Source organism: Triturus cristatus, chromosome 10, assembly GCF_964204655.1.
Source record: "Triturus cristatus chromosome 10, aTriCri1.1, whole genome shotgun sequence".
Taxonomy (NCBI): Eukaryota; Metazoa; Chordata; class Amphibia; order Caudata; family Salamandridae; genus Triturus; species Triturus cristatus.
In genome coordinates this window covers 813,519,504-813,540,729 of record NC_140593.1, presented here as the reverse complement: position 1 = coordinate 813,540,729, position 21,226 = coordinate 813,519,504, and the positions used below count along the sequence as shown (strand labels likewise).

Below are 21,226 nucleotides of genomic sequence, written 5' to 3'. Positions count from 1 at the left end.
CCCAAAAATCTTGGAGTCACTTTTGATCAACAACTCTCTTTCGATTTTCAGGTGAATAGAATGGCATCCTCAGTTTTATTATTATTAGATCTCTGGGGAGAATGTGTCCTTGTATTCCGTCAAGAGCACGGAAAACAGTGGTTCTCGCCATGATTTCATCACGGATCGATTATTTAATGCCCTGTATTTGAATGACAAAATCTTTTAGTTGAAACAACTGCAAACTGTCCAAAATGCAGCAGCTTGGCTAATTTTGGATATTCCCAAATACCAATCAGTCTAGAGCGAGCTTTCTAAGCTACACTGGTTACCAATCAGGAAGTGAATAATTTTTAAGTCCCTCTGTATCACTCAAAGCCCTGCATAGTTCAGGGCCTCGGTTTAATAGATCAAAGTTTCAATGGTACTCGCCGACCAGGCCACTTTTGTTCAGCTAAACCAATCAATCAGGGTTTTTTAGAGCGCACTACTCACCTGTTAGGGTCTCAAGGTGCTGAGGGATAGGTGTGAGCAGCTCCGTTGGAGTCAGTAGAAGAGCCAGGTCTTGAGGTCTTTCTTGAAATGGTGACGTGTCGGGCTTCGTCGGAATACAATCTTGTGTTGGTTCCGAAGTTTCAGAAGGCTAGATGGAGTGGTAGGTCTTTTTCAGTAGCCACAGCTAAATTGTGGAACACTCTTCCCCACCATTTAACAAACATGGAGAACAATTTGGCTTTCAGAAAGAGCCTCAAAACTTGTGTTTTTGCTTCTTCTGGAAATTAGGTCCTTTATGTTTAGCTGCTCTTGATCTTCCCAGGTTTGGTAATTTCTAGTGGTTACAGTGCCTTGACGCCTTTTAGTATATGCACACTTTATACATTTGTTTTAATTTCTAGATAATTCAGGTCAGTTGAAGATAGCACAGGAGGTATTGTGTCTCATTGTTACATTCTAAGCGATCATAGCAGAAAGTTCAATGGGCAGCACCCTCTCCTTAACCGTGAGGATAGCATATGCGAGCCTGCACACGGAAAGGGAATGATCTAGTCTGTAAAGGGCTAGCAATGTCTGTTTGCAGGTAATAATGAGCAGTAAAAAAAGAAGTAAATGCTTGGCAAACATAGGAAAGGATACGAAAATAGGAGCGTGGTGAGCTCCCGGTATGAGTACTGTGCCATAGAAACATAAGAACCAAAGTTAAATCACAAACTGTATGCAACATGACTGCAATGAACAGAAGAAGCACCCATTGCATTCAGGGATGCTAAGACAAGCAGGTCACGATTCCTAAGGAGTCACCTAGATGTATAAATAGAAGAGCATCCATAAACTGTTACGTATAATTAGAAAAGCTAGTACAGGAAGCATCCTTGTCTTGTATCCTCTACATAGAAATGTAAAGAGGAGCCTGGCGTGCACACCTTTTTCCCTCGGCGACAGCAATGAAAGTAGAACCTGAAAATCACCCTAGATGGCCTATGCTTATTACTTGGAAGGGACATTGAAAGGCTCCCTCAAACCAGGCCACAGCTCTAGAAAAAGAAGGAATCACATGGCAAGCTCGATCAGGAGCAGTGTGCTGGTCAAGGGTGATCTTTGCACATTCATGAAGGAACTTTCAGCCACAGCAAAAGGTGGACCAGATGGGGACAGCATGATGGGTCTGAGTTACCAACATCTGGTCAAATGTAAAGAGAAATTATCACTATCTTGAAATGCATGAATGTGTTCTTGGTCCTGCTCCACTGGGCATCGGTCAACATCAACATACTGCACAGACATTAAGGACAGAATATGCATGTTGTCTGAACTATGTTCTTGCCTGCCTTAGGAAATGTCATACTTAATGAGGCCAGGGAAGAAGCTTAACCGGCTGCAGGGTCAAATGTATGTGAACCTATTGCAGTGTGCCACCCTACTCGATTTCATCATTTTCTGTAATAGCTGGTATGTTTCTAGTCCAAAAGGCTCATATCCAGAGTTCCCTGGCAGATGCTTTACATGCTTTTGCTAAGCGAGTTGCTTATCAGCGGAGCACTTGACTCTGCTGGAAACAGGATCCACACAAGTGGAACTTTTTGTATTTTTTTTATTTTTTTACCATGGGTCACTACAGTCTGCATACTGGGGCCTGGTCTCAAATACCAGTTGGTGGCAGTTGATGAAGTAGTCATGGGGGACCATCCTACAGGCGCTCAAAGTAGAGGAGATTATGTACTGCTCTTCTCCTGTAAATATGCATAGTCCGTCACGACCAACTCCCTCGGGCCTCTCCTCCCTGCTTCACGGAGTATGAAAGAGAGTGGAGACTGCAATGAAAGATGTGCTTGTAATGGGTTAGGTACCCAAAGCTTAGAAGCCACAGTACACGTGAATTCTCAGGAAGTTGGGTGTCTTTCACTAGACAGCATAGGTACAGAGATTGCCATTCATCCCCATGTTCTACTTCACTGCTTACTCCCCGTCAACATTCTGCTTAATACAACGCAATTCAATTGTTGTGCGTCATGTTCCGATTCACCAAGCGCTCAATGGAATCGGGAGAGATCATCTTTACACAGACTCTAGCCAGGGCAGGGTCACAGTAATACCTGAACAAAGGAGATGTGCTGAATGTTCATCGTCACCCCCTCTGGGCAACTCCAGCAAAAGATTTCTGAACCAGCAACAAGTAGAGTACCTTCACTTAAACCAGACTAGGCTACGCCATAACCAGCGGACCAGGAGTGTGAGGTCAGCATGAGATGTTTGTTTCTAGGATTTTGAACTTGTGTTTTTTAGCAGGTTGCATTTTAACCTGCTAGGATCCCATCCAAATTTGAAGTGTTGCTCCAGTTCCGTATGGTTGGCTGGATCCTTACTTATTCTTACTCTGGGATATAGGGATGGCCCTTTCAACAAAGAAAAATGTCCACCTTTACTCCTCTGTACCTAGATAGGTATAGGAAGATCGGGTATCATCTCTTCACAAATATTCACCTGGCTTGAAAGACTGCAGAGATGCCTGCTTGCTGAAAACCTGCTTTACCAACCTCTACGAAACAAGGTACGGTTGCTTGTGTAGCAACAAAAGGCTCTATGACTGAAGTGTACACTGCTGAAGAGACTGTAGGCTCATGCTGGTGTCCAGACCGACTTAAGATGGCCACTGCACAGTGTGGGTGCTCTTACCTTTGCTCATTGCATTCAGTTTGCTGGTGGTTCTCTCTGGTACTCAGAGATCTGGACCCATTTTTCATCATCACACTTTGACCCAAAGGTAGAGAGAAATGGGAAAAAGAAAGCTAGGAAAACAGACAAAGATAAAAAAGCTAAGGCTGAGACAAAGATACAGGAAGTGTAGGGTTGCTGAAGAAAGAGGCATGAGGGGGAATTAAAATGAAGAAGTCTTGGGAATCAGCAACCACAGCATTGGGCAGTGAAAAAAATCCTCTAGCCCCCTAAAGTTATTAAAGTTATTTTTTTATCTTTAATTATCCATTTATGCTACAAATAATTGAGCACTGCTTGTCATGGTCAGCAAGAGCATGAAAATCTGCAGACTCCAACAGAGTGAACTACTTTTGCAGCACAGTGTGCTTTTCCTCCCTCTGAATCTGAAATGCTGTTTTTGTGAACCAATTATAATATGGGCCTTCATTGCAACCTCTTTGCGGAGCCCGGATGTTACTTGCTGAAAATGATGGTCGTATTACACAAGAGGCCTTTTTGTTTCACCACAGAGTTCAATGGCATTAAACCATGAAATACCTTGCCATTTAGGGCCATGGTCAGGGATTAGCGGTCATGCAAACTGCACTCCAGTTGGAAACCCTAATGCAAGTCACTGACAAGTAATACATACACTTGAACCACACACTGCTGCCTGGAGAAGTCCAACCATGTGCATCTAAATCGCATGCAGCTAACAGAGACATCCACCAAAAGCACATGAAACTACTGGCCCCACAGACCACCGTTCCAGGGACAATAGTTGACCTCGAGTTCACTAGACCCAAGACAAGCGGCCTGACACCGGCTATTTATTTGGCTCCATTGTGACTACCTAATATCCTCAGGCCCGTTAGTGTGTAAATAGGATTCAGGTCCGCAGAAATATACTCAAGTATGACAACATCATCAAGCAGGACTTCCAGCATTACTGCTGAAAAGAAAATGAGTAGGCTGGAAGAGCTACACGTGATGAATCAATCGGAGTTTCTTTGCACCTTCTTTGCACCATTAATAAAATACCAGCTAAATCACTTTAAACACCAAGGTGTGCATATTTTCAAGCTTGTGGTAATTTAAAGGTGCACAATAATAACCCAAAACAATTTCCACATTCAACAGCTGTGAACAACAAGAAAAAAATGAAGAGCTAAAAGCCGGCCGATGTCCACGGTTATAGTGCAACTATCATTTCAGGGAGAAAAAAGGGAAACAGCGGCAGGCACAAATCTTCAAGGTCTTGTGAATAGCTATTGATGTGTACCATGGGCATGGTCTTTGTGACCACAACGTGTGGTACAATATCATAGGAAATCATAGAGAATTTGGCACCCACCTGACACAGCAGTCCTTTAAACGGCAGCCTCTGTTAACGCGCACTGTAGGCGTCCTTTGAATCCCCAAAACTATGTTATCTGCATCTTTATGTGAATGATGTGACTACAGTGATGCACATTTAAAAACACATTCTGAATATTCTTAAGTAGCAATGCAGAACCCTGTGTGTCCTCTTGAATTGGTCTATTGTGCTGCTGCAAATGTTATCCACAGTTAAAACACTTATTAAAAATTCGCACAAGCTTATGTTTAAATATAACTTCAATTACAAAATTTGTAGTAGGTAACCATATTTAAATGTTGTACGCCTGCACATGAATAAGGTGCTAAATCAAGTTAGCCTAGCTGTCGATATGTTAAGTGAAAATAATGCATTAACAATAAAGGCATGTTTTCACATTGGATAGTTGTTTGTGCAAGACATTTTTCTTCTCTTTGCTGCAGATGTTACAATTCAGAAGCTTACTGTTAGCTAGTGAATAGAAAATTGTTTTGTATCAGACATCTGATAGTAAGGCTCTCACCAGGAAGAGAGGAAGTGACAAGAAGGATGATTCATGGAGCGCAATAACAACATTGTAACTTTTCAAGGGCAAATATCTGAAAGTATATTATGCTCTGATGAGAAAATGGGGAGTTTGCTTATTCCCAGGAGTTTGTTGATATTCTATCGGAGTATGAAGACAAAAGAAAATAATGCTGCAAAATAGATTTTGTGTGATTACATTAGTGTGTGTTCCCAGAATAGTACGCTAGAACCCCAGATTCTTTTTTTGACTCTCTGACTAGAAACTCACTTTTGCTTTTCTGAGGTCTTCTCTTTAAGAGAGGTTGCCTTACTTAGATTTTACTGGTCCGTTTGCTGATATATTGTAATGTAAAAAGCTTTGCATAGATTCTCTCTCTCACATCAGAACTCTTCTTTGGGTTTCTAAACGGACACCTTTTCTCTCTCTTTGCAACCAAATTAATTTAGAATAGGGAATTTCCTTTATAAAACAAGCTTGTTGTATGATTACTATTTTGACTACGATTTCGCTGAATATTTGTACTATTTCATAATCAAATATTGATTGATGGATTATATTAAATCTAAAGATGATAGCCTAAAGAATAAATAGATGAAAGCCAGCGATCTGAAAATAAAACCCTTTAACTCACACTAAGTCTCTTTATTGACTGAATTTAAAGTCTTTAATGATTCATTGATTATGTAGATGATTGCTCCTCATTTCTTTTAGTCAACGAACAAAGGTCCATACGACCAGTGAGTGGCGGGGATTATTTAATTACCACACCTCAAGCCTGAGATATAGAAAACCCTGCTCCCACAACATGTTCTGTGTATTACTGAGAGCTGCATTTTACTTGGAGGATTCCTTTGAGGTACGAGTATGATTGTGCCACTTGATTCACCAGATGACGTTTTGGTCCACTAGAAACAGAGACCTCAGTCTGGCCCTGTAGCTTGCAGTGACCGTGAATCTGCAGCCTGCAGGCTTGGGCTTGTGATGCAAGAGGCAGAGGCTAGGGTAGTGGTCACTGATTTGAGGACTAGGAAGGTAAGCAAAGGGTGCTCTGTGCTTGGTCCTATTGCTTCCTGGAAAGATTTCCCCATAGGAAAATTCAAGGGTAGTTCTATATTAAAGCACTACCCAAGGACTTGCTCATACTCAGCGTGGGAAGATCCCCGGGCTCTTGGAGTCATGGCCTCAGCTGGTAGATCATTCAGTTAATGAAAGCACTGGAGTGAGAGGAGTATGAGTGAGTTACCAAGATCCGAACAAGTGACACTGGAAGAACGAAATAACGGATGCGGACAGACTGGCAACAAGTAGGAAAGATGAAAACTGAATGAACAGTGGAGCTCCCCACTCGAATACTTATGGCAAATTAAGTTTTTGTGAGTTCTAATGAGCCAGAATCAAGATGATTTAAATGTGACTTGCTTGCCCAGCGAGGACTATGTGATGGAGTTGATTGAATTATGTAGCAAGAAAACGTATGAGGCAGAAGGCAGCATATTCTGTTGCAGCATTGTATGGGTATGTCATGGTATGTTACCAATTTTTCCTGTTACATGCACAATAGCTCAATCGCTATTTGAGGTTGTGTTTGTCATTGCTTGGATAGTGGAGTGTGCCGGCTTTACCACAGTGTACCAAAATTCCAATTTTCTACCCAATTCTTTTTTTGTGAAGAGCAAGTGGTCTGTAACTCGTTTTTTACAAGGATTAAAAGCCCTCAATGCTAAAGACCTGGGTGGTGTCTGCTTAAAGCAATACACTCTTTTTGATCTCCAGCCTCTAACGGATGTCATCAGGCAGAAAAGCATGATCAAGCTGACACTTCAATGAAGAGTCCCTTCTTTGAAGGGTATTCTAGTACCACCAGAGAGTAGTAGGGCAGGCTGGGTATATCAATCTCTGTGCTGGCGCAAACACAAGGACTACCCTTTAGATCAAAACCTACACATCAGGTCCTTGTTGAGTATAACGCCAGGAAATCCAAGCTGCAGACTGCTACACCTAGAACAAACCATCTACTGGGAGCCACATCACTCACTAACCCACTTACAAATTGATTTCATGGCTTAAGTCAGCCAGCCAGACACCAAACTCTCCTTCTCTTATTTTTAAGTGATGGATTTGCTGTCATTCCTGTCTTTAATTACAACCTATGTAAGTAGAAGCATTTATGTACAATTATGTCATCTGCACTGAGCTTTAGCCTCTCATTTCTTCCTGGAACCTTAATTATTTCAATATTTCAGAGGCTGACTTATCTGTGCTTACTGTATATATCTGACCAGGATTTATCTGAAATATTCAATCAAAGGAGTTTACACCCCCACACAGAATTCCACACACAAAAGAGAGCCACAAACAAGAAGGTTAGCAGACCCCGGGAAGGGGAGAAAAAGAAAGGTTAAAAGTTCACATCACCTATAGTTTAGACTGAAAAGCACTACCCAACATTGCAGAGAAGTTGTTGGCAGAAGTCAGCCAGCTTCCTCCATCCGCCACAAGAGTCGTGCCCGTCACATATGAGGCTAGGGGGCTAGCTAGGTACAGTGCACTGTGAGCAATTTCCGTCTTGTTTCCAGCCCGTTGCAGAGGTATGCTGTCAAAGAGGTTGCCCGCCTCAGCAAATCGACCCCCTGTAACGAAAAAGTATGGCGGGATTACTATGAGCTCTTGCAGAACCAGTAAAACAGCAATAAACATACGGAAAGCTCAAACAAGAAGCACAATAAAATATCAGAGACTGGAAAGAGACTCAATGTCTTGTTCTGACTAAGGTGAACAGTGGCAGAGAATTTTGTTTTTAAACCTTTGTTTTTTCAGTTTAAAAAAAAACAGTGACCAGAACAGTCAGTGGATATCATTACATGCAATCAGCATGCCTGGTCCCCATCGTCCCTGAAAACAGTAATCTGTACAGACGAAGCAATAGTATATACACCAAGGCTACAAGCCGACCCCAAGTATGTATCAGTGGAATCCGTACTAGGAGACCTTTTAAACTAAATACAGTGTACACTTTCATGCATCCTGTTCACTTTGGTCAGTGTCAGAGTCCGGACCCCTATGAGTATTAAACTCTGCTGCCTCCATGCTGCCACTGCCTCAGCTGGCCTCTCTTCAGTAAGGGAAGATGTATGTGATGGTCTACTGAAGTTCCACCATTCCAACACATCACGAACCCACAGGTCAACACTCAGTACCCGGGACTCCATCCAACCTATAGCCACTCAGTGTCTGGCCAGGAGCAATGCTAATAGCAGAGATTTGTAGGATGTCTTGCATCTTCTGGGCCTTTTCACCATCCCTAGTAGACATCCCTCTGGTGTGCAAGGGACAACAAACCCCGCAGCATGTTCAACCCTCGGGACCACCCCCTCTAAAACCCACCTACCTGAACACACTGCCATGCCAGGTGCAAAAATGTGGCATTTATCTCTCCGCAACATGCATATTTCAATACTCTAGTGGGGTCTATTCTATAGAGCTGAGAGGGAGTCATTTATGTACAATGCAAAAAAATTCAAGTGTGTCAATTCAAACCTATTATTGCAGGAGACCCCTTTCACCAAGCCGCATGCAAGATCCCAATCTGAGTCCTTGAACAGGGACCCCCAATTCAATTTCCCAAGCAGTCCTCCCCTATTGGGAGATTTGGGTAAGTCTGTCTTAAAAGCGCTGTAAAAAAATAAAAAAAGTGTGATGAGGTGGCTACCCTTTCCCCATCTAATCAGGTTCCCCAGCGCATGTGAGGATGGTGGGACTGCCGGGTGGGTGCACCAGAACTCTCTGGCTGCGTTCTCCAGCTTGACATAGTGAAGGAAGTGTCCCCGTCCTAAGTTGAAAGTGTCCTGCGCAAAATGAGAAATACTTCCCCCGAGTATAGGTCCCCTGCTAGCAAACACTACCCTCCCCCCTGCCCCCCAATCTGTCCGTGGACATATCCTACTCCATGGACAAAAGGGCTCAAGGTCCCAGATCTGCAATTCCCTATCAAAGGCGGCGTAACATAGTACCTTCTTCATTGCCTTTAGCTAAAGCATCTCTCAATTATCTTTGTCCGTTGACCATTAACATGTTGTAGGTGCAACTTTATTATTTTGCAGCGCGTGTCCAAAAGAGCCAATCCCCCCCCCCCCCCCTCCTCCATGTCTCTTGAGATCCGACAGGGCAACCCAAGTAAATTTCCCTGCACACACCAGGGAAATCAACAGACTGTCAAGGCGACAGAAAAAGGCGCTCTCAGAGGGAACATGGAGTTCTAGACAAGATAAAGACAACAAGGGAGGAAGACCATCGTAGCAATGGCCGCCTTTCCAACCACAGATAGGGGCAGTGCTTTCCAGAACTCTATTGACCCGTTTAAGCCCTTCAACACACTGTCTACAATCAGGCACCTATGTGCATTCTTCGTATGAGTTTCTATGAGTCCTAGGTAACGGAAACTCTCTCTTCAAGCGGATCCCAAGCTCAGGCAGTTGCTCTTATGGCATCACGGACAACCTGCCCAGCGGGAACAGTAAGGTCTTACCAATGTTGATCCGTAGCCACAAGACTTGACCAAAACCCACTATGTGCCGCAGCAGGGATGGCACCGATTCTGTGGGCATATGGAGGTAAACCAGGGCACTGTCTGCATATAAAGAAACAATGTGGTTCCCTCGTCCACTTGTATGGCTCTAGCTCCCTCTGCAGCAAGATTGCCATCGGCTCCACAGCCAGAGCAAAAAGAAGTGGAAAGAGGGGGCAGCCCTGTTGAGTGCCCTCTCGACAGCCCAGGCCTTCAAGACCGTGCCCCCCTCCCCCACCTGGATCTAAGCTGTGGTATTTGTGTAGAGCAACTGTACCAATCCCTGAAACACTGGGTCGAAGCCAATCCCCAGCAGCACTGCCATGAGATAGCTCCAATTGACAGTATTAAAAGCCTTCTCTAAGTCTATCGATCCAAGCACCATGTCTTGATCAATATTGGTGGTCTCATATAGCATATGCTTTAGGCACCAGAGATTGTGGGCCGTGTCGCTTGCCAGCATAAACTTGCATTGGTCCTCATGGGCCAACCCACGCACTACCACCTGAAAGCGCCTCACTAGCAGTTTGCAGAGCACCTTGACATCAGAATTGATCAGAGTACAAGAGAGATGCCAGGGGTCAGCATGAGAAAAAGAATACCCTTGCACATGGAAGGGGTCAAAGGCCACAAACCCCCACGCCTCTCGAAACACCTCTAGGACTCTTTCTGCCAATTTCGTAGAGTACGCCTGGGAAGCCATCGCCCCCAGGGGTCTTTGCCAGTTGAGTTTGCACAAGGCAAGCTTGAGCTTCTCTAGTGTAATCCCTTCCTTCATGTCCTTCGCCTCATCTTGTGAGAGACAGGGCAGGGCCAGTCCTACAAGGAACTCCTCTGCCAAATCTAGTCAGCCATCCGCCCCAGCTCGATACACACCCTGGAAGTGGTCCACAAGTACCCTCAGTATGTCCAGATGGCACATTACACACTGTCCATCTGGAGCCCGTAAATGTAGGATGGGTGGGATCCTGTGCTTCAGTATCCAGGCAAGCAACTGACCCGACTTGTCGCCCTCTCTGTGGAGGGGCTGTCGATAGGGAGTGAGGGTGTGCCGGGCCAAGGTCTCCCACAACTCGTATAGGGAACACAGGGCACACAGTATCTTCCCGTTTACAGTTACTGAGCCCACCTCCCCACCCTGAAGCCCTGCCAACTGACGTTCCTGGGCATAAATGTCCACTAACAACTCTCTCCTAACGCCCCAGGTGGTCCCAACACAGACCCCTCGAAGCACAACTTCCTTGAGAGCATCCCACCTGTTGGCTCGAGAGGCAGTGGTGCCCCAGTTGCCCTACAAATACTCCCGGAGCACAGATGCCAAGGTCTCCTAGCTAGCCCGGTCCCTCAGGAGCTTGGATGGCATACGCCATCTCCGTAACGTCCATAAATTCCAGCCCAAACAAACGTCACAAGCCGGGGCGTGATCGGACAGAAACCGCCCACAATGATCAACTGCCTGCAGTGCCTCCGGATCCACCCCCACCAGGCGCAACCTATCCAGAAAACTATATGTACTGTGTGTCAATGAGTGACAAGTAAACTCTCTCGATTGTGAATGGAGTGCATGCCAACTATCAAGAAGGCCTAGGTTGTTCATGACGCGCGCCAGGGATTAAGTCATTCAGGCCTTCGTTCCCGCTCCTGGTGGGTGCCTGTACTGGCCTCCATTAAATATGCAGTTGATGTTTCCTGAAAAAACTAACGGAGACCCACGGAGCAATCCAGACCGCAACCCCCCTGGCATAGGATGAGTAGGTGGCGGAAAAAGCAGCACCCTACATTTTTTCGCAAGCTTATATACTTCATCACCCATTAGGTGTGTCTCCTGGGCCTTACTCATCGGTTGCCTTGGGAAACAGCAGAGCATCCATGACTTGTAGATGTGACACCTCAATCAGCACCTGATCATGCACTGAAACCAGCAAACAAATCCCCAAAGGAACTAGGGGCATAAAATAAGAACTGTCGAACTCCCATCTCCCCCGGACAAATAACACTATAAAAAAACCTGCGTAGTTGTCCATTCTACATCTTGATATCAGGACCTACAGCGTAAACCCCCCCTCCCCAACAAGTCCTACCACTAATACATTGAGAGAGCTCTCCAGCACTGTTGTGTTTCGCAGATATAACGCCATACCTTGTTGAAGACAGTGCCATATGACCATTAACCTCACTTTTTACAACCCCCCCCCCACCCCACCCCCTCAAGACTCATCGTGTTCAGCCGTGGCGTCCATCGTCATGACAGAGACAGTCTCCTGCGAGTCCAACTGTGCCTCAGGAGCTGCCAACGCCATGTTGCCATCCTCCTGAACGATGACTCTGGCAAAGTCCTGGCACTCGCGGACAGCGTCTATCCCAGGATCAAACCAGGCCCTCCAGTTTGAGCAGTGCGAGGACGACTTCCCTCGTGAACCAGATCTCCAGAAACCTCCACTCTCTCTCGGTACCTTGTTCCACATCGGATAATCTCCAGACGTCTTCAGCGGTGTCAAAAAAACTTCACTAGCCATTTGAAATTACACGCAGCCTGAATAGATACAGGAGCATATACCGGAGACCCACATCCCTAAGATTCCTCTTGGCCTTCAGGAAGGATTTGCGTTCAGCCTGCACTTTCTGCATACAGTCTGGGAATAGGGAGATCTTGTGATTCTCGAATCAAACATCGTCTGCCTCTTGGGCAACTTGAAGGAGACAGTCCCGGTCCCTGTAGTTTAGGATTCGTGCTATAATGGCGGGGGCCCTGGTCTCAGGGGGGCAAACAGGGAGCGAGGAGCACGCTAAATAGCAAAATATAGGGAAAGACCAACTAGTTTCAGTGTATCTCATATCCATGTCTGCACAAACCTCTCCACCTCGCCCCCCCCCTCGGCATGCTCAGGGGAACCCAGGAGGTGAACATTGTTGCTCCACGGAGACCCGTTGTTGAGTTTAAACCAGTTCCCCACCAGGACATCAGTGAGGGCATCATCGAACGGGGAGTAGGGATTCCAATGAGGAGACTCCTGGTTGCAGCACCTCTGTCAAGATGTTGGTCCTGACTGCCACCGAGGGCAACTGACAGTCAAGGACCTAGGTCAACCTCCGCACCACCACTGCATACAAGGCTTCCTCCTCCGTAGCCACGGTAGGAGAGAGCAGACCAGTATCTTGAGAAGTATCCAGTCCACCCAGTTTCACAGTCCTGGCCATATTAGGGTCCTCTATGTATTGCTGGAATTCTTCAGGGTCCAGCGACCCCTCCCATTCCTCCCAGAGTACTAGCCCATGGGAATAGGGCTGAGGCTCCGATCTTGTAATCAAAGGAGAAGATGTAGCCTTATGGCTAGAGCGGTCTGTGAGAAAGTGCCCTCTTTCTTGCATGGTGTGCCCCCACTTTTTGCTGAATTTCTGATGTTCTTTGACTGAGTGTGCCCTGGGCTCCTGCTAATCAGGTACCCAGAGCCTATGCTCCTTCCCTAAAATTGCATTGAAGCCTAAAGCCAATTGGCATCTCTGGCCACATGTCAGCCCCTGGTAAATGGTACCACATGTACCCAGGGCACTGTGACCAGAGAAGGTCTCTAAGGGCTGCAGCTCTTACTGTGCCACCCTTAGAGGTCCTGTAGCCTAGCACACACACACTGCCTTTGCAGGCTGCGTGTCTTGGCGCAGAATAAAGTGAAGAGTCGACATGGCACAAATCTTTGTGTACCATGCCCACAAACCACTGCCCTGGCATAGATCAGTCACCCCTCTGGCAGGGTGCACTATACCAGAGGTGAGGGTACAGGTGCATGAGCCCTGTCCCGCTTCAAATGCCCAAGTCCCTTCCATTGTAAATGCAGTGCTGCCATTAAGAGTATATGGTGCTGGGAGTTTGTCATTACGAACTCCACAACACCATACTGGCTACACTGAAGACTTGGAAGTTTGGTATCAAACTTCTCAGCACATTAGACCCACACTGATGCCAGTGTGAGATTCAATGTAAAATGCACAACAGAGGGCATCTTAGAGATGCCGCCTGAAACTTGATCAGCTTCTAGAAACCTGACTAAGTGGCTGCTTAGGCTACCACCAACACACATGTTTCTGGACCCCTGGGATGAGAGCCTGCTGCTCTCGGGGGCCTGAAACAATGCACATCCTGGGACGAGGTGCCAAGCCTCCTCCCCCACGATGGGCAGGGTTCACGAAGGGGAAGCTTCAAAGGCATGCCGCCTTTGTGAGCCTCTCCAGACCATTTGCTGCTTTCAGCAACTGGTCCCCACTGGTTCTACCCCCCCACTTTGGGCGGGAGAACCAGCAGGACAAACAAGTGAGGGAAAGAGGTGTGCCCACCTCTGCCAACTCCACCCCTCAGGTTAGGGAGGTGAGGTGAAGCACAACTCTGAGTCCCCGCCATCTTGAGGCTGGGAGGACCTAGCCAACCAGGGACAGGCTCCTGTCCCCCTCCCACTGGAGGATGGCACGATAGGGGGTGTACCCACCCCAGAGAAGGGACCCATTGGTCCCTGCCCTTTACCTACCTGTAACACCCCTAAATCTAGTATTTAGGGGGCACCCTGAACCTTTCTTCCTCAGATCCAGAAATGACAAGAAGAAAATAAGAAGGACTGAACAGCCGTGCAGCCAGCTAACAAGAGGAAGATGCCCACTGACTTGGACCCAGCCCTACAGGCCTGTATCCCCTCGAACCTGCTCCTGTAAAATCCAGGTGTGCCCTGCAGCCAGCACCTCAAAAACCCTGGAGTACCTGCCTGCCTTCACTTCCAAAGACTGCTTCTCCCGTGAACTCCGGATTTGTTCAACTGCAACTTCTGGCAGAAGCCGGAGACCGCAAATCCAGCCCACTCTGCACCCGCCGAACCCGGCCCGAGCATAAAAACACAACGAGGAGGTCACCCCGTCGATCCTGACCCGAGATCCGGCAACCTCTGACCTGCCTCAGGCCTCCAGCCGACACCTGCAGCCTAAATCCAGAAGGCCCCTCTGACCGCGACCCGGAGCTGGTAAGAAGATCCGACCCCAAAAGGGACCCCTGCACCCGACGCCCCACGGCCTTGTGTGCCCAAACCAACGGTGCCTAACCAACCCTTAACTTCCCAACTTACCTCTCGAAGTGTTGGTCGCACCCATTAGTCCTTTGTCTCCTTGCCTGCAGTGCTTTTGCAAACCGGAGGTTCTCCATTGAAAACAACGGGGCACCCGACCTCGAAACAGCACCCTGCACCCGGCTGCCCCAGTGCCGCTGTGGGGGCACCCTTTGCACTACTTTGTTTCCCCATTTGCCATGACCTAAACCCTAGGAGCTTTGCTCCCAAAACCCAGTGGCTTGCTTGCCAGCAGCCACCAACCGGAGGCCCCCTGTCCCCCATTGGATAACATTGGCCCTCAACACTCTGCACCCGGCTGCCCTAGTGCCGCTGAGGGTGCAGCAAGAGTGCATCACAGACCCTGGGGGACCCTTGAGTCTAACCCCAGAGCCTTAACTCCCACAGTCGATAACTTACCTGTGAACTGATACCCTGTTTTTCCTCCATAGGATAACATTGACAATTTTCTTCCAAAAAGTTTCTAAGTGTGGAATTTTGAAATCTACAAATATTCTCTAAAAAGCGCATGAATAACCAAAACTTATTTACTTACCTGTTTTCAGGAAATGTCCCAGTGCTGAATCTAGGTATCCAGCACTGAGTTAGAAAAGTAACGTAAAAAGTAAAAGTAACTTACCTGTAATTTACTGAAAAAGCCTATTAATTTCAATGTACCGTGTTGCAACCTACTGCATTCCCTGTAAATCAAAGTACAATTTCTATTGCATTTTCAAACTGTTCTATATTCAGCAACTTATTACTGAAAATTATTTAATGCTTACCTGTGCCAGGCTTGTTTGGTTCTAAAAATAAAACAGTATATTTTTTAGACAAAAACAATTGCCCTAGAGTTCAGTTCTTGAATGTGTGAATTCATTTGCTTACTGAGTGTGTACATCAAATGCTTAACACTGTACTCTGATACTGCCTTACTGCTCGACCACTCCCCCACAAATAGAGAGTAAGGTTCTATCTGACTTTAACCTCTGCCTACCTCTGGGGTCACCTGGACTCTTCACACACTATACCTCATTTTGATGTAGTATATATAGAGCCAGTTTCCTACACGGTGGACCTCGAAACTGGGGAACCGAGTTAGAGTCTTGGCAACGACGCTCAACATCCTGTGATTCTGGGCAAATCACTTAATCTCCCTGTGCCTAACAAAAAGGAATGTGTCCATCTGTAACGAAACTGGTGCTTATGCAAAGCAGTCTGATACCCGATGTCTCAGGTCTAGTTAGCGCTCTATAAAACTCTTTAAAAAGATTTTTTTTAAAAAGGTCCAGTCGAAAGTCTGCGTCGGGCGACATCCTTCTGGCTCCATGTTGGAGTAGATAGTGGTGCCAGGAGCGTTGGCATCGGGCCTGGTGCCAGGGAAGGTCGTGATGGTACTACCGGCGACAGTCGGAATAGAGGAATGGAACCCTGGGGGCCCGCCAGGGCCAAAGCCGCCGGTGTGAAACCAGACGGGCCCCTTCTGACCCTGTGAGGCCCAAAGGCACATCTACAGGGTCAGGGCACCCAAAAAGGAGACGCATAGCATTATAAAACTCCTTGGAGTCTGGTGGGGGTCGCTACGGCTCACAGTAAGTCGGGGAGGTGCAGAGTCAAACCAAGAGCAGTCTCCATAGAACCATGCCTTGAACGCTGATGGACGAGTTTCTGCCTCTTACCGGAGTATACCGAGGACTGCGAATGGGACGAAGAGGACTTTGGGCTCCGTGAACGATCCCAACACCTTCCCCTCGACCGGTACCTCGATTTCAACGGATTCGTGGGCAGGCCACTAGCAGCTTAAGGGACCTCTCTCTCAAAACCTTTGTGGCTATGGCCCGGCAATTAGGGCACGACTTGGTGTTTTGGTCGAGCTCCAGGCACCAGAGAAGATGAGGTGCATGTCCGTCACCAACACTGGTCAGTGACAGGCACCGCAAGTCTTAAAACCTGTCTTACAAGATGAAATCTCGACACACCAGGAGGTACTACCTCAAATACAGATGACAAAATGTCGAAAACAATTCAGTCACAAAATGACAGAGGGGCAACTCTTCTCCGGATCAGCCTTGGCTGGCACGGAAAGAAAGGAGGATGCAAGATTGCCTTGATGGAACCTATATAGGTGCCGCGGACATCACTTCTGGGGACCGAGGATGCCACACGGAGTCAATCAACACAACCTACCGGCGTGCAGGGGTACTGCTCACGAAAAATGTTCCGGATCCAGTCTGATGCCTGGGGAATTTGAAAGGTAAGGAATCTGCGGCTAAAAATCACTATCATATAATATAATGACTAGTTTTATACAGTGCCTTATACATTCCAGTATTCTCAAACTCTGTAATTAACAGAGACTTCTATTATTAGATTTATTAGTAATCAATTAACCAACCTCAGGTGGAGGGTTGAAGTCTAAATCCACCTTAGGGAGATTTTATTTGAACTTGTGAAATTTTGGTCACTGCAGATTTCTGATGACAAATATTAACTAATGGAGACGTCGTGTCGGCCACCTAATTTGAATGTGTGCCACTAAATCAATCAATCCACCCATGACAAAGACATATTATTGATGTAATCATGGGCAGAAAAATCAATCTCCGATCTAGATCCAAGTGCGCCCCGTTACACGGTGTGGTCATTTGCCCCTTTCAATTAAGCATACATTGCCTAAACAAGTGCTTCAAATGAAATCACTTAGGAGTTAAGGGAAATATCAGATATATCTGTCTGAAGACTCTTGCACCACTTACAGAGAGCTACCAAACAGTTACGACACAGTCTACCTTACAACACTGGATTCTTTGACCCCAAGAATCGAAATTTGTATTCATATGTATATACTCTGCTCTGTAGTAGAAAGCGGAGAGGAAAGACTCATGGACGAAAGAAGCCAGGAGGTGAAATGAAGAAAACAGGCACATAAAACAGCTGCTTGCATAGCTAGAGCCACAACCTATAACACTACCTTCCAATCCAGGGTATCTTCATTCAATTGTGCCTCCCTGTTGTACACGTTTCTTTTTGGGAGGATATGCCTCTGCTGCAGAAGGAGGATTATGGAAAATAGACTGAAGAGAAATCATATGATTCATTTGAGATTCTAAACAGAGTTTTAGAAAGAATACAGGCAGAGTATACAGAAAAGTTTTTTAGTTAAGTAATATTGCATAAGGTATATGGACTCGCAGGCCCTGAATTTCACTGGGTTATGTAATCACCACTCAGATACGTGTAAACGTTCAAATGAAGGGCATATTAATTCAGGAAAGATGGTAATATCCTGGAGTAGGTTATTTTCAGCAGGCCCTAATGGCATTTAAAAGAACCCTAATGGAGAAAACGTAACACCAAATGTGGCTAAGTACAGAGGATGAGCCATTACACTATTGCTTCTTGGTATCTTTGTGGTTGAAACGTCATGGCACGGCAACACAACCTGAAAATCTTCCATTTGAATGCAAAGGACGATTCGATCATCATTTCTTAGCCTCATAGAGAACATTATGGAGTATAATTTAAATATCCTACCATTGTATTCGAGAGAAAGGCTGTCAAATTCAGTGTTTGAAGGTTGTTTAGAACCGGAGATCCGGTCTGTGGCTCTACTGACAGATGAAGGTCTGGAACCAAAGCCTGGCCTGGCTAAGCAAATCCTCCCCCTTGGCGCTATCATTATGAGAAAGATGTTCAGCAGAAAAGGAAGGGAATGGGAGAGGAGTGTAAAAGAGAAGGTGAAACCAGCTAATCAAAATTGCTTTCCCTTTGGATTCTGCTTCCAGATGCATGGAACACAGTTTTGGCATTTTGTGTTTATATGTTACACAGGGCTGCAACTGTGGGGACCACCCCAGACTGAACATTTCTTCTAGTCCCTAGACATGTTCGTGTTGCTCATAACATTTCTATTAAAAGGAGATGGATTGCTCTAATATTCTGAAAAGGAGACCATGCCAGGTCATTGGCGCACCCATCCACGGGGCCCTAGATCTCATGGCTTCCCGTTTACTGAGGAAGTCGGATCGTCTGTCCTCCCCAGTACAGCAAGACTCAAGGGCTAGCTGGGTTGCCTTCACCTCCAGTCTGGTGAAGTGATGAGTATTTTGATTTTTCTATAACGTCTCACACATCATTAGGCTGCCACTGTGTGATGGCATAGAAGATGACCTTTGAATACACACGCCCAGTACCATGGTCTTCAATCATTAGGAGAGACGGAAAGGCTGACCAGATCATCTGTTTCACATTCCAAAAGATGAGCAGAGGGTCCTAGAAAATTCCCTTGTACTCTACGTCCGAATAAGCCTGAAAGCTCTGCATTACTGCCTGTTCCTAAGGATATCTAAAAACTGGTTGCAGCGGCTTCACAGTATCCCTTCCTGCCACGTCTTACCTCAAAGTGGAGCGTGACGTCTCTTAATACTTGCTTCCTTGAAAATGAACCAGCGTGTAGGATAGAACAGGCCATACATTGTCCTGAATCCCCTGTGCAGAACATTTATATAGCACCCAGAGACCTCCATCTTACAGGTCTATTTCATTACTTTCTTGAATATCCTTTGTTATTGCCAACTTCTATGCAACATATAAGCATGCAATGAGACTCGTCCTTACCAAGCCGGCGGTAACCTTCGGTTCCAGAAATTGGCCCAGGGGCCAGACTGTTCACTCTTACGTTGCTTGGACCCCACTCCACTGCCAAGTGCTTCGTCATTGCATCTGACAGAGAGAGAAGACAGGATGCATAGTCTATTTGTTACCAGAGACCTAGAAAGCGTAAGACAATTAAGTGCATCTGAAAATACAATCAACAGTAGTAAATATAATGAACAAAATACAAGTTCAATAATCACAAAGGTTTGAACAACACAATCAAAAATAACTCGTACATATTTACTCTTTGGAAGGAAGATATATTTTACATTGGAGGTCCCTATGGAAAACTTAATAGAGAAATATTGGAAAACTCATTCTCAATTGTTATTTGCGTTATATTGTCTTGAACTAACCTTGTGCAACATACACATGAATTATTTAATGGTGTTTGAGCAAACACCAAACCTGGTCAATGTGTGGCGCAAAAAAAAGCAAGACTTTGACATTCCAGATCAGATCCTGCGGTGGGTGCAGCTAGGTGACCGAGACAGTTATTTCTTCAGAAGAACACTGGCAGCAAACCACTGTCTGTGGATTTCACTACCGCAAAGGGATTTCAAGCTTTTCGATTCTGGATTCCCACCCCACTGCTAAAGCCAAGGTCGGTTCATATTTATAGGACAGCCAGGATAGGTTTGGTAAGGAATTTGGTATAATTTCACTTTCCATTTGGCTTTCCAGAAGAGAGAGATCATAAAACACCGAGATTCCCCTCAAGGCCATGAGACAGAGGCCACCATGATTGGCCCCAGAAGGAGAAAATGGTGGGGTCTAAAGAACGGGGATAGAAAGCTATAGACCTGGACAAATTAGGATCACAGAAACATGCAAATGTGGAGCTTAATAAACCGAACTACTTATCAGAATATAGGCTAGGGAAGGATCAGTAACTTACAATATATACAGGAGGAGAGAACTAGTTCAGGGAGAACTACAAGATTTCAAGAAGACTTCCTAACAAACGACCTTTCTTCTTTCCAGGAAACTTAGTGGTCTCAGGAGGTTCTCTCTAAAGGACCGGCCTCAGTAGACTAGGTATTACCAACCTAAGAGAACAGAACCAAACCCAGGTCAAAGGAAATATGTTATTTTAAGCATACTGGACACCGGCATATGGAGAGAATTTCCCTGTGCCATGCCTAAATCCGTACTTACCAATTAAGGCTGAAAGCCCGCTCCGTCTGGATCCTACAAAATATCACACATACCAGACTGCAGTTCTGGCAGTCAGTGGTATGATTACCAAGAATTATGTACAAACGTCCTCATCTACATCTGCACTAGTTCATGTTAATATGGTTCAAATGACTAATACAATTTGGCCTCAATAGAATAGTTCTTAAAAGTGGTATTATTTCATTTCTGGTGCAGGTTTGCTTCCTTATAGATCTTCTTTTACGTTCCTCCAGGTCCATAACTGGAATATTCCACACACGATAAGTTTAATTTGGGTATAACCCCACTTTTACAAGGTCAAACTGGGGAAACTTTGCAAAGTGGTCAAAGACAAAAGTATCCTTTAGATGTACTGAAAAGTGATCAACACAGGAGTTCAGCCAGTGATTCACCAAGTTATGGGTGTCCAGACCTCCGACTATATTAACCAGCAAGTTCCTTCAAAAAAATATAAAATAGTATTAGTGTGCCATAGTTCAAAAAATAGAATATCCTGAGGCACATATATTCAACCACAATTATTTGGAGTTATTTGTAGGTCATTAGCATCGCTCTATTTCTCAGCACCATATAGTGTCCTTTCTGCTGACTAGGTTGGTATGAAACTAGTGGAAAAAGAAGTGAGAAAACTTCCAGCAATTTTTAAACATCAGACACCTGCATGTGTAATATGCAGTAATATTTTTTTA

General features: G+C 45.6%; 1 protein-coding gene across 4 annotated transcripts in view; it reads right to left on the bottom strand.

Moving 5' to 3' along the window:
* DECR2 (2,4-dienoyl-CoA reductase 2) overlaps nucleotides 1-21,226 on the bottom strand; it is an 84,139-nt gene that overhangs the window by 6,014 nt on the left and 56,899 nt on the right. For 2 of the 4 annotated variants that reach the window (XM_085628389.1, XM_085628387.1), the window contains exons 8-9: nucleotides 19,320-19,424; nucleotides 7,473-7,687 (exon numbers count right to left, since the gene is read on the bottom strand). In XM_085628389.1, the coding sequence (XP_085484515.1) occupies nucleotides 7,473-7,687; nucleotides 19,320-19,424 (320 nt within the window). The remainder of the gene's footprint in view (nucleotides 1-7,472; nucleotides 7,688-19,319; nucleotides 19,425-21,226) is intronic. The other 2 variants (XM_085628388.1, XM_085628386.1) reach the window with 1 other exon arrangement.